This window comes from Athene noctua, chromosome 1, assembly GCF_965140245.1.
Source record: "Athene noctua chromosome 1, bAthNoc1.hap1.1, whole genome shotgun sequence".
NCBI lineage: Eukaryota > Metazoa > Chordata > Aves > Strigiformes > Strigidae > Athene > Athene noctua.
The window spans coordinates 70,305,299-70,320,013 of NC_134037.1; the positions used below are offsets into that span (position 1 = coordinate 70,305,299).

At 39.7% G+C, this 14,715-nt stretch overlaps 1 protein-coding gene across 4 annotated transcripts in view; it reads right to left on the bottom strand.

Moving 5' to 3' along the window:
* ARID1B (AT-rich interaction domain 1B) overlaps window positions 1–14,715 on the bottom strand; it is a 334,209-nt gene that overhangs the window by 218,528 nt on the left and 100,966 nt on the right. For all 4 annotated transcript variants that reach the window (XM_074896513.1, XM_074896515.1, XM_074896516.1 and 1 more), the window contains one exon: window positions 13,107–13,217. In XM_074896513.1, coding sequence (XP_074752614.1) covers window positions 13,107–13,217 — 111 coding nt within the window. The remainder of the gene's footprint in view (window positions 1–13,106; window positions 13,218–14,715) is intronic.

Sequence of the window (14,715 nt, forward strand, 5' to 3'; positions counted from 1 at the left end):
GTTCTTCAGCCATGAGGTATGTCTCTTTTGAAGGCTGCCAACAAAATGCTACATGTACAGAGGGAGGTGACAACACTAAGAGCAGAAGAGAAGATGGGCACACAAATTAAAACACAAGCCGAAAACATTTCCTGGACTTAAACCCTTAACAACCCTATCAAGGCACATGCATACTGACTTCAGCATCTGCTTCGATTAAATGACAAGAACAGACCCATCTGCATCGCTTTGTAGAATGCTTCAAAAAAGCAGAATTCTTCAAAAAATAGTAAAAAAAGAGGAAAAAAACAGAAAGCCTTTTTCTGTTTTTAAACATGTTAAATAGGAGCATTCAGAACTGCTAAAGGCTTTCCTCCAAGTTTTTGAAGACATGATCAAGAAGAGAAAGGGTTAAGTCCTGAAAAATAAAAGAGCAACAGAGCAAATCTGACTACATGTTTGAAAGAGCCTATAAAATGTTACAAGCAAAACAGGAAAGCTTGTGTTAATAATGCATAAACCAAAGGAGGGGGAAAAAAAAGCTACCCATTTAATGGAATAATGCTTTTATCCTTGCAGTTAAAACGAAATAAACCATGACTATTAATCTGGTAAGGCCATGTAAAAACGCAGGTTTTAAACATTTTCTAACAGGGGACAGTTCAGTAACCGCTCTGGAGAGCGAGGCCTTGTGCAGGGCCGCTCAGCGCTAAATACCAGCCTCCGCTCGGCGGAGGCCATTACCCGCCCCGTCGCCATGGCGACGCTAACAGTGCGCCCGACTTCAAAGACAAAGATGTAATTTCAGACTTCCAGCAGCCAGAGGGAGCGGTGAGAGCTTTCTGCCCGGGTGGTGTCAGCTGATGATCAATTATAAAAATGCCCAGGACGGTTTCGAGGCGGCCCGAACCGCCGCCCGCCCGGCCCCGGGGGAGCCCCCGCACCCCGCCCCAGCCCTGGCCTGAGGGAACACGCAGAGCGCGGGGTCCTGCCCGCCCGCCTTCACTTCGTGCCCGGCAACCGCGGGAAGGGCGCCCACCGGCCGCCCTTCCCCTCCGGCAAGTCCGTGGAGCAGGACGGTCGCCCCCGGGGCCTCGCTAAACCGCATCTTAGAGAGGTCCCACTGCTGCCCTTACCAGGCGCCGCTCCAGCAGGGAGCAGGCGGCTGAGGAGGCCAAGCCCCTTCGCCTGGCCAGGAGGGAGAACCTGAGCTTGCTAAATCAACACGCTTTTCGTTTCAGAGTGTCATTCCAACAACAACAAAAGTCGTTTTCACTTCTTCGTCCTACATGAAAAGAGGAGGGATACTTTGCAAGATTGGTTCATTGGAGAAAATCCTCCCAGGGAAGGAGAAAGCTCACTTTCAAGTTTTGCCACTATGTGGATACCAGCAATAAAGAGTAATAGTATCGCAGAAAAAACAGACATTAGCTTATATGTGGCTGTCTCATCAACATGCTCTTATTAAGGATGACAAAAAATATCCCCTTAGAAATCAATCTGTAAAGCAGGCCTTGTAGTCAAGCAGTAGTACGGTGTTTTGTTTTTTAAATCCGCTTCGCTAAGTCTTCTGAAGGGAGTGCAGTTGTCCTAGGTGCCACGTTCCCCACCATACCACAGCTGTGTGCCAAATCCAAGGTAACAGTAATATACTGCCTTTCAGTCTACTAAAGTTGGGTTACCCTGTGAACCCCCTTAGAGGAGACAGAGGAGCTGCAGAAAAGACAGATCCTCAACCCAACACCTTGAAGTATATGTTTTGAAAAAGAGAGATATGTATAATTTAGATGGCATTACATCTATAACTTCGTTATTATCTAGTCTGAAGGAAATCTAACCCCGCTCTGCAGAAATTGAGACACTTTGCTTCCCTCTTACCATGTCATGACATACCATGAGCTTTTGTATCCTTACCAGAAAGGCACCTTCCCACCTGACAGAGTCCAGAAGTGTTCAGAGACCTAAACCCCAAATACAGAAGCACAAAGCATACTAGTTAGCCAGCAAACATGAACACACCACCCATGCACATATGCTTCAGCCTAAGATTACACGTCAGCCCTTCAGCAGACTGGGCCACAGGCGAGGAGCAGCACACACTACCACACCGTGTCCCTGAATCACATTCTCCTGTTCTAAGGCGCAACACAGGCTAACACTTGCTGTTAGGCTTTGCCACTCACCCTGATAAGGCTGGGAAGTATGCACTGCTCACAAGCACGAGCTGGATCCTGCGCATGACCAGTAACCCCAGACTGAACTTGGAGAAGCATCAGCTGCCCAGTCTGCACTTGTTTAATCATGAATGTATGAGTTCTGTGGGCTACAAAATTCAGCTCTCAACAAAACTGAGTCCACGTCATCTAAACTAAGCACACAGGAGTCTGTGTGAAATTCAAATATACATACAAGGATATACAGAATGTCTTAGATCACTGGAAAAATAATTTTAAAAGTTAAAAGACTAAAGAATGGTGAAGGTTTTTTTGTTCTTTGGTTTTTCTTTTAAATAAACATTTTTTAAAAAACCCTTTGCATAGCTGGTTAACATATTTTGTTTCCAAGTTAGTTTTTAATGGATGTGGGTGGTGGGGGAAAAAATGTGTCAGTCTATAGGTCCTTTAATTACTGTTCAAATCTGTAGTTTCACTGCACATTTAAGTGACAAAAGATAGTTCTTAGCCTGCGTGGCTAGCTGACTATAGCCCGCTGATCACATCTCCATGGAAATGGGAGGTCAAGTAATCAAAATTATTATAAAGGAAGGGAAAGTTTGTTTTTCTGGCAAAAATAAGGTAAAGGATTTACAAGATTGACTTCAATCTGACCTGTACTACTCTGAATATAGGCATTAAAAAACAGGCACTAGAAATCACTGGTTCTAACCAGCAAAAATTATAGAGCTAAAATGTTTTTAAGTATGTGCATGGGTGCATTTCTCGGCATTTCATAGGATCTGATCTCTGACCTCTACACAGAGGAGAAAGACAACTCTGTAGGTAGCCTGAATGGCCTCTCTCACACCGAGCTGTGGTCTAAGCACTGAAACAACCCCATGGCCAGAAGCAGCTGAAGACGTCCAGAGTCAAAAAATCCTGTATTTCGTCATACCTCAGAATAGGAACAAAAAGGCTGTTACCATGATTTCCAATGGGGTAAAATGTCTAACGAGCCATGCAGGAAGAATGTGCAGTCATTTAAAAAACACCAGTGGTGTGTATATACAGTCTTCCTAAGTCTTCTTTAATGGCAAAGGAACAAAACAAAGCAAAGAAATTAAGATGAAAAGAAAATTAACTATGAGAGAATTCAAATGAAGCCACAACTGTGAGATGCTACTTACAAAAAAAAAAACCAAACAAAACAAAACAAAAAAAAAACCAACCCAACACCCACCCAAACACAGATTCTAAAGTTTTACTGCCTTGTTTCAATAAATCCTGAAGAACTGTGCTGAAAATTGCCCAAACAACTCTACTTTTTTCCTACTTTCATGTAGGCATCTAATGATACAATAAACAAGATGGAAAAAATTAGTTTTTTTAATGAAGGTTTCATTAAGTCCTATTATTAAAATCTTGACATGATCTGTAAATTAAATAAGGGAAAGAGATAATCTGTAGTTTTCTTCCATCTGCACTGCAGTATCATACAAAAAACTGGTAAGGCTTTCAGCTCACTGTAAAACCAAAAGATAACAGCATGCATTAAGTTTCATCCCATGTCATAATGAATTAGTTCAATAGGGCTAATGTCTGTACTTAATCCATACCTATTTTATCTACCTATATAACCTTGCTAAATTATTCTGATTTTAACAAGTGGGTAAAAATCTCAGATGACTTCCAGTTCCTTTAGTTCTATTCAAAAACAAACACTGGCTGTTGCATAGTTTGCAGTTTAAGGAAAAAAAAAAAAATTAAATCTCTTTCATTACCTTTTGCATTGGCAAAATTCATCATCTGTGATACTATAAACGTACATGTGAGTCTACACCTTACGCTATGGCATGAAACAAGCTTTGTTCTCTTACCTAGATCCACTACTGTGTATTCAGCAAACCTTACTAAAACTTACTGATGCATAATGTATTACTACATGCAAACATATAAAGACAAACTCTTATGTATGCTTATCTTTATATTACTTCCCAAAATGATAAATTCAATACTAGAGTGGAAGATAAACTATTAAGTGAATTTCTGCCTTAAAGGGTGGATGGGAAACAAGCCAACCCACCACCACCCATTCAGTTATACATTCATGCCACTAAACTATGATGTGAAATAAGTGATCCAGAATGGCGTATTTGCCTATACTACTGCAATTATTCAAATGTGCCTCAAAATTCAGGTCCTAATTCTATTTTAACACAATAAGTCTCATTTCACAAGTTGAGATGATTAAAAGGGTCATCTGCAATTGTTTGCATGGAAGGAAAGAGATCAAAAGCCTAAACACTGGGAACTGAAAGTAGCCTTTTCCTGATGTTATCAGCATTTCTATCTTGATTTCAACACACTACAATGCTTCAGCGGGCCAAAATTACATTGTCGATTTAAATAGGACCCTCCTTATAAAGTCCCATGGGAGCAGAGCTGTGTTTGGAATTGTATAGGAAATGTCACAGATTAACCTGCATGACGTTAAGGAAAACCGATGCAGTGCGTTAAAGTATAGTACCTTCCAAAGACAAATGCAGGAGCCCCCTCATTCAGTGTGTGTGTATATATAAATTATTTTTTTGAAGGTAAATTGATAATGGAAGCCTATTTACATGTAACACTTCAGAAGCACCTCTCACATACAACACAACATAGCAGATTCTATTATAAGTCACCATGAATCGCTTTCTTCAAGGATAGACCTTGATAGTGAATCTGAGATGTATGGCTCCAGCAAAGGAAGGAAGATTTCAGAGGCTTAAGCATTACAAGACGTAAGTTTTAAGAACACACATTTGAGAGAAATTCAAAAACCTGTTTCAAACCTAAAAAAAATATATATATATATTAAAAAAAAAATGTGAATGGTCCCAGCTACAGGAGTGAATCGGGATTCCACTGTAGTACTACAAAACAAATAATACATTACAAACACTTCCGATTTGCACTCTGATGGCACCTAAAATCCCCAGCAATTATGGATACACCGTAAACAATCAGACAAAGCACTGTGAAACCTGGCCTAATCTTAACACTATTGACCGTGACTGCACAAACATCTGCTTACACAGAAACAGCCAGCTGACCAGGACCAGTCAGAAGTGAGCTTCACATCAAAGACTGGTAACCTTTCTTTTTCTTTTTCTTTTTTTTAAAAAAAAAAAAAACATGAAAGCTGCAACAATAGCACCAGAAGCAAACACATTCCCAGCAAACAGGAATAGATGATAGAAGGAAAAGAAAATGCGTCTACTGCTAAGCTTCAGATGTTGTTGGTCAGAATGAGTTACTGTGTTTAGTCAAGGTTATGAAGCTGAGGTCACACTTCACAACGGTTGGTGAGCACAAGTAAAGGAGTCATTCTGGAAAAAAAACCAACCTACCCTATCTTACAGGAATACTTGTGGTAAAAATAAAAGAAAGAAAAAACCTTTACAGTGTCTCAGGTACTTCCTGAAATGGCATTCAAGTGAGTAATACTCTTTTGTCTTACTTTCTGCGTTGTAATCCCAATGTTCACACAGGCATGAACAAAGACATGCACCAGTGCATATATTAAGCTTTGGAATTTATAGTATGCTATCAAAGTTTACAAATAACCAAGCTGATAAGACATACATGCTTTTATACACAGTATACATATGTATGCATGTTGTGTAAAATGTTCAAAAAATAAAAATAATCTCCAAAATCCAAAAAAACCCCTACCATTTTAGAATTAGAATCCTAAATGCAGAACGTAAATGCATTGACTTGGAAATGTAGGCAGATTTAAAAGGACAGCTAGTGCAGTTATCTGAAATCCCCAGCCATTATGGATACACCACAAACAATGAGACCACCTACTCCCCCTGCAGCAGGTAGATCTGAGCCACGCATGCAGAGGCACCCGAGCTACTACAGTTTACAGCCTTGCATATGAAAGTAACCTTGGGGGCTTCCAGCTTGCCTCTCAAGCTGCAAGCTTTGGCCGTTCAGGGGCTACCATAAACGCATTTCAGCTACTCTGGCTATGGGGCAGCAGCCTCTGGGGGAGGGCACAACTGGAGGGGGAAAAAGAATTTTAAACACGCTTCAACCACCCAAATTAAATCTAGTTTCTTGAATTCTGTCCTGGTATTTGGAGGTATAAAGTCAGTTGACACAATGCCTCATGGCTTCAAAAAACATTGCAGGAAAAAAGCTACTAACACTTTAATATTCTGCTTAGGACAACATCAGTCTATTTAAATATAAGTTTTTGCAACCTTAACCACTACTGGGATCTATAATCCCTTAGCAGGTTTCCCACATAAGTTTCATGTAGAGGTCAGACTAAATATTTCTTTTTGCATTCAGAAATTTTCTTACATCCTAAATTAGTAATTTTGTTATTACAGGGATATTGTAAACACTGTAAAGATAAAGTATTTTGAAAATGGAAGAGGTGACAGAATAGCCAAGTATCCTTTTTATAAGACTTAGTGAAATTAGGTTTTATACTTCAGTAACGATCTAACACTGTTTTTTATTTAAATGTGATCAATCTATCAAGCAAAACAAAGTAATCCACTAAAGCACAACACACAAATGAGTAAGAGAATCAACAATTTTGGTTTCAATGTTTCAGTTTAACCCTACATGGACAATATATGCCCAGGGCTGCTCTGCACTACTTTAACTGTACTCTTCCCCAAAAATGGGACTTAAATTGAATGTGCAAGTTGACTCTGGGACAATAAATCAGTCTGATCACCTATATGAAACCCTGGCTTCAATGAAGTCAAATGGAAAACATGCATGAACACCAAGTAGGCTAAATTTTCAGTGGCACACACAAAGTGTAAGTTCTTTCTCCCTAATAACATCACCGATGTCAATGGTGCTGCAGTGGCTCGCACTGGATTTGACCCACTATTCTGACTGACACAAGGACACAAACAGGAGGTCACATACACAATCTGTACGCCACCAGCATCGACAACAGAGCATGTTCTGTACCTCAGAAACACACTGAAATACATATAGTTGATATCTCCATACATATGTGTTCTATGAAACTTGCTCTGTCTACAGGTTTATTATAAAGACTGGCAAGAAAAAAAACACCAAACTAGCAACTGCACTTGATCTAGAATTAAAATTACTTGGAAAAAAATAGCAACTTTTTCCAACTCTATGCATAATGGCTAAGAAAAGCCTTTGAGAAAGCTTAGTCACTTCTTTGCAACTTGAAGCTTTTTTCCTTTTATTCCAGGCTTAAACAAAGTTCAGTGGGGCATCAAACTGCCTCAGTTTTAAATTACAGTCTGTACTTTAAAATAGAATGCATGCACCACATGTTCCTGAAGCTAGAGGGTGGGAGTGTTATTCACTGAAAATTGAAGGCTTGTTGAGTCAATAATCTTCTTTCACAGAGTAACAATTTGCAGCTAAAATTTCTTGACCCAAACAAAGGAAAACAAGATCATTCAGTTATTTTACAACATTGCAGAAAAAAGAAAGGAAAGTGGGAAAGAGGCACACTGGTCTTATCCTACTTGATGTAAAAACAATGGAAAATTTAATTCACAAGTATTACATACTCACATTTCCTTCTTGTTCGTGGTTTAACATGCCCCCAAACAGTTATTTTCAGATGGAGACATGAATAGAAGTGAATAACTACAGGACAGAATTGCTATCATGTACTACACATGCATCTATCAACAGGCAACCACATTTGCTTCCCCAAGGATTACCAAGAATCCATTTACAGGGGTTTTTTTTTCCCCCCTCCTCCTTTCTCAACTCCAAAGTGATAGTCTGGATTTTTAAAATATCACTTAAATTTAAATAAAGCTTTCTAATTTGCTTACCTGCATAGAAACCAACAAGGATTGGGAAAAAAAAAAAAAAAAAGAGAGAGAGTTGCTACAATACCTCTCCTTTAGTACTGGTTTGTCCTTACCAGAGGGTCTACAGTGGTAATTAACATTTACATTATGCTAGTGCCCACCACCCTGGTCACGATTAGGGCTTACTGGACTAAGCCCTGTATAAATGTCACCAGAGTCCCTAATCCCAGTATTTTAACCTCTGAGAAAAGAAGAGGTATCTCCTTCTAACTCTTAACCACAGTTTCTCAAATAATGCTGGAAATTGTTTTCCTGGTTTATTAAGACTTCAGCCATTAAAGACGTTTGTTCAGAGAGTGCTGCTGCTTGATATGACTTTCCAAGCTACTTCACATTCAAGAAGTGAGACAGGGAATGTGGATTCCCAAACCATCCCATGTATTTTCCTCACAGCCTGCACCTACCAAGACGCATCTGAAATGATGATGTTCCATGAGCCAAGTCCATCTAGTCTTGCATATACTTCACTACTAGTTCTCAACAGAGGTCCTCTGAAATCTAATTTAGTACCTTCCTTCTACAATGAAAAAGGTGTGGAGACCGAAGGAATGACTGTACAGCACTCGAAACATCTTTTAGAGGCTCATTAAAATAAGGTAAAACAAAACTGTGAAGCAGTTAATAAAATCAGGAAGGGATTGCTGATGTACTGTTTTCCACAGTACCAAGCATAATGAAACAATGCCACTGGCATCTTAAAAATTTTATCTGTCCAAGCAACAGTATGTATTATTTGAGACCTATCTAACATTGAAGCTCATACAATTACAGATATTGTAGAACCACAATCAAACTTCTCAGGCCACAGCACTGCATAAGATACAAGCAGTATTCTACCTCCATCACTAGTTACTATTTTATTCTGCATAGAAATTGCTCTGCCTTCATGAAAAGGCCCAGTGAATAAGTCATAGAATTAATCCATACACTCAGAATTCTCAGTGACCTAGTAAAGCACCGATTCCCTCAACTCCAGACACAACACTCCCCCTTCAACACTGCATGACCTCCAGTAAACACGAGATGAACCTGAGCTAAGTTATAAGACTAAGGCCACAATCTCCCTACCGTTTACACCGATGCAGCTGAGGGTCAGCAGAAGCCCACCCTCCCTGTGGCCTCCAGCCGTGCATGCTCACGCTTCCGGACTTGCACTCACTGACTATGTTAAACAGCTCTGGGATGTAAACTGGCAAAAAACTTACCTTACAAGAAGTAGTGATCTGTCTTCCATCTGTCTGGGGCTCCACGACTGCTTCAGGGCCTGACTCTGAATGCCGGGATCTGCTGTGCCAACATGTCTCAGCTGACAGGATGACAAGCATCTTAAACCCTCCCCAGTAATATCATACAGTCTTTTAGGATGTGACTAAAATCAAAAATGCTGCAGTCCCCACTGTCCCCTTTCCCAACACAGCTTCCAACTCCCATCTCCTTTTCTGAGGTACCACTGATGCCCACACAATTACACAGTGATTCAGTCAAAAAATAACCCAGAAATAAATGGATTATTTCTCAGTTGGTTCAATTCCCCAAGTCAAATCCACTGTCCAACCTCAGGAGTGACAGTGGAGGAGACAGGCCAGCATGGTTGGCATGCTGTGGGGGCAGGACATGGCAGGACTGCAACCACCCTGGTTTACAACAGCTCAAACAGCCACAGAACTTTACCTGTAGGTTGCAACAAGAAAAAAAAATAGGGGATAACCATGTTTCAAAAGCATGACAACCTTGGGTAGGCCATTTGACCTCACATCTCAAACAAGCACACCTGACACTTGACAAAAAAAGGACCTTATTAAAACAAAACAAAGAAAGAGCAAAAATACCAATGCCTATCTGAAATGACTTTCATAATCATGCCAATAAAAAAAAAATTATGTTTCCTGCTCTTCATTCTATCAACACAACATGAACATTTACAAAATTACTCATTAAAGACAAAATAAAGGATTAGTCTTCATAGACACACACAGCTTAATGCTGACACAAGCTACTTTACTGCAACAACAAATTTGCAGATATATCATTCAGAAGCTTTCTCCTGTAAGACTGCTCTAGCTTTCTCACAACAGCAGAAATGTGTATTTTGCTATTATCCCTTAAGTCTCAATAAATATATTCTGTAGTAGCTGTTCTCCATTCAATTTCATTCAGGGCTCTCCCCCTTTATTCCTCTGCTCTAACAGGGAACAGTTTCTGTTTATGACTTCCTGTCCTTCACAGAGTACCTACCTCCCATGTTTTCTCAAAAGCTTGAGATTTCCTTCTAATTGTGACCCCAACAAAAGTGCCTGGAGCACTATTCTGTGTAACTTTCCATTTGGGCTCCCAGTGACTCCACATGGTCAGAGACCCACAGGTCAAATTCTCCAGATATCAGAGCAGTTAGGAAAAGGAAAGCAAGCATTGTATAGAATCTGACAGGCTATTAGAAGTAGCTAATAAAGCCATATTTTGTTTGTAGCCATTTGTTACCAACCCACATTACAAATTTGTCCGCTTTGAACTTTACGGGAACATTCATGCCAGGACTTTTATATACAATGTGTGAAGGAAACGGAACAACTATTGAGCTGTTTAGCTGTGCTTACTGTGACACAAACCTGCTGAAAAAACTCCCCCAAAGGATGACACAAGCCAGCATTCAATGCCGCAGAAAGTGGCTAGCTCCTCAAATCCATCAAAGGGAAACTCTTTTTTCAAAGCCACAGAGAACACCATTCACCATTTAGTATTATATCTCTTTTGTTGTTTTTAGACACTTGTATAAGCTTGCTATATAGCTGCTGTGATTTTACACAATGCCCTTAAGAAATAAAAAGATAACAGGCAAATTGTATAAATACCAGAATACCATGAAACAAAACATAACCAAATTTTATTAAAAGCATAACACCACTATCAATTCAAGCTTCACTGTACAAAGACGACTTACTGACTACTACCCTGAAGAACAGCATTATCTTGAAAATAAGCTTAAGACACCATATTTAGTATCCCAAAATGACACTGTAACTAGGAATACTAAACAAGGGATAGCGATCACGGGTTTTCATAAGCAGTCCAAAACTGAATACAGAACTGTCTTGCTTCAGGTAAAAAAAAAAAACACACCATGTTCATGTGGTCAAGCCATCCATACCCCAAATAGAGTTTTATTAAAGTATTTATCATGTTCACTATACTTTTGAATGTATAGATTGTTCCTAATTTCTAAGACATTTTCCTTGGATGTAAGATGATGGGGAGTTTGCTCACACTACCGAGAAAAGCCTTGTTGCCACATATGAAGGGTTGCAGTTGTTTTTAAATTTGAAAAAACAAACAAAAAAAACCCACAAAAAAACAACCCAAACCAAAACAAAATACAAAATTATGATACCTCCCATTCCCCTCCATATCCGAACAGCAGGGTTTTTGAGTACATTAAGCATTCTCTGGTTACGTATCAAAGCTTTTCAGTAATGAATTGTCTCAATAACAGCATTTGGGACCAACTTAAAGAGTTTAAGGTATGTGGTCAAAATGGTTAACATTCACTTTTAATACTACCAGCTTACTCATATCTATAATAATAATGAGCTACTAAATATACCAAACACTCAGGGACACAGATAATACCCAATACTCTACTTAGATATCATGATGATAGAGGTAGGACAGAGCATGGATTAAAAGTAGGACAACTGTTTTAAGAAAAACCACAGTCAAATTAGTAGAACATTAGTTGATAAATAACTTTACTTCTCTCTAACCTAATAAACACTGTTCATGGAGAACTGAGAGGTAAAAAGTCCCTTTTAATATCACTGCTTTTTAAAGTAGATAGTTGTTGCCAAAACAGTTCAATGTCCACAGAAGGTACTATTTTTAAGGTAATTGCCAGCATTCATTCTTGAGACCTGTTCAGAGAAATCACTCTTTTTAAAAAAGGTTTCCTGAAAAACTGTCAGATTAATACTACATTCAAAGCAAATGGTTATATTCTCACACCAGTTTCCATAGTTTCTCCTGAGACATGCATGTCTTAACCGTCATGTAAAGAATCTGTGGCACATATATTCTCCTAGGTGCCAAAGCTGTAACTTCAAAATGCTGTTGTCCTATTTTTAGGGATTTACAATAGTGTCATGTGCCAGGGGTAAAATACACAACATACTACCAGATTTCACAAACACGTGGTGTCTTGATAAGGTAAACTCTTCAGAGAGATCCCTCTGCTGAATACATATCCAGTGAACTGCAGGAAGTATCCTATATGATACATTATTCCAAGCCAGAGCCACATAGTTTATAAACAGTTTTCATCGTTTAAGCTGAACATATTCTAGTTTGTTTAAATTCATGGCATTTTACTACCAACAAACAAGAAAATTCCCAAACCACGAGGGGCACACAGAGACAAGACTAAGGAGTATTTTGCCCATTATAATGAAATAAGACCTTCAAAAATTTAAGTAGCTGCATCATCTTTGCAAAGTATATTAATTTGTGCTGTTTCCTCTACAACATAATGCATAGAGCTCAGAAAAACTAAGAAATGTTAGTCCAAAAATTATCTCCTAACCAAAAGATCAACCTAGCCCAAGTATCGCTGTCAGTCCCACTTCTACACTTCTGTAATAATAGAAAGTAGCAGAATTTACATGTCAAACTCATTAGTGATGTTCAGGGTTTGGAGCAAACAATTCCTGGTGGCAGTATTCTAAACCATAGTCTACTGAAATCCTTTGAAAAGGGCACAGAAAAAAGCCTCTTCCCTCTTCCTCACCAGATTGTTTTGTACAAGTATGAAATTCCTAAAGCTAAAAAATAATCCATTTCCTCTATGCAAATAACACATGTGCACGAGCAAAAAAACATGCATGTGCATAAATAGTGCTATATTGAACTTGAACAAACCTAAGCGAAGTCCACTCACATACAAGCTGTCTGTTCTCAACATACTTTTAAAAACAATTTGCGATCAACCTCGTTTAATATTTCTTCTTTCAAGATTTCTCATCCCCTCATCCTATGTGCAATGAAATGCTATATAAAGTGCTTTCATCTTAAAATACTGAAATAAACATTAGTTTCTTACTGGTAAGCTTGATGGTCTTTCTTGCTGGATGAGATTCAAGTCTTCATGGTTAGGCTTTCCTGGGGCCATAGGGGGTTGAGATCTGGTTCCATAGCCTTCCTGAGACATGTCCTGCAATGACAGTTGTAACACAATTATTAACCTCAATCAGTAATTACAATTCAATCTGCATCACAGAAGGATGAAAATACAACAGCTGAGTGCTGATGGGTTTTTTTGATCAGAAGTTTTTACTAGTTAAACCTTCTTGATGGAGTTACCAAGTCCACGCAGGTAACGCTGTTCATAAAGAAATCCAGGGAGCAGAGCAACATGCTGACAAGCAGCAGGGAATCAGACCACTGGAACATGGGGAAACACAGAAAAAGAAGCCTGCTAAATAAATGACCCCTTTTACTGTAAAAGAGTTAGCAAGCATGAAATGGTCAAAACATTCATCATACTCTGAGATGTATTCTCAAGCGTTCTGATGAACTACGAAGCCAGGTGTAAGACTGGACTTGAAAATAAGATTGTGATCATGCTGTGTAATCAGACACCTGTTAACAACCCTGGATTTACCATCACTACTACTGGCACAACTTTCAAACATCAGCTATCAGGTCATAGCACACAAGGCAGTTGCTGCATCTACTGGAGGCATGTTGTGCCAACAGGTTAGAAGGAAAGCATATTTGATCAAGAGTAGCTCCAAAGCCTGCACCAGCTACCTGGAGATTTTTCTTTCCTATAAAAGCCCAAGAAGTCTTAGGTAATGGCCTAAGACAACACCCACCTCACAGGGGTGGGGGGAGCAAGGGAGCAACGAAACAACCTCCCGCATCCCACAACACGGGCTTACTTCACATGTATAGATACTTGCCCATTGCAAAGCTTCAGATTCAGGCTTTGTTTTAGCTACTACAGCAGCTTCTGTACTAAACTTCTTCAAGGAGAACAACAGAAAGTGCAATAGAGACTTCAGCATGTGTAACTGGCAGGGAAAGTTGAAGAACCAGTTCACGACTGCTAGAAAAGATATCTCACCTTAAAGGTTTTTCTTTGTTGTTTCTAAATGGTTTAATTCTCCACTCCCCCTCCCGAGTTTACTACTACCAGTTCAATTTGCTTCAGCCACCCTCACACCTTCAGTTCTGACACGTACCTGGAAGCACACCCTCCCTCTTGGTGCGAAGGGGCAGGGGAAGCCGTCCTGTGTCCCACCCCACGGCAACCTGACCATCACCTTGTTGCTGCTCACACAGGGCAGCTCAGCCAGCCAGCGTCCCTGTCAACAGTTCCTGCTCATGCACAGACTCTGCAAGGCAGCTGGCTTGCAGAGCAGGAAAGCTTTCTGACTCTGTTTTTAGCCCAGCTCCTGACAGAGGGAGATTTGTTAACAACCGTACTGTTTCCATTCAGTCCCTTACACCACTTTGGACTCTCCTGAACTATTTTTAAGGGACGCAGAAAATTCAACGGGGCTAATAAAACAAACCCCAGCAAACCTGTTACGATGTAAACCCAGCAATAAATGATCCTATCCCTAAGCCTGTGCCAAGTAAAATCAAGAAACACTTAAAAGGCCAGCACTTCAATGTGGTTACCAGCAGAGGGTAACAATTAGGCT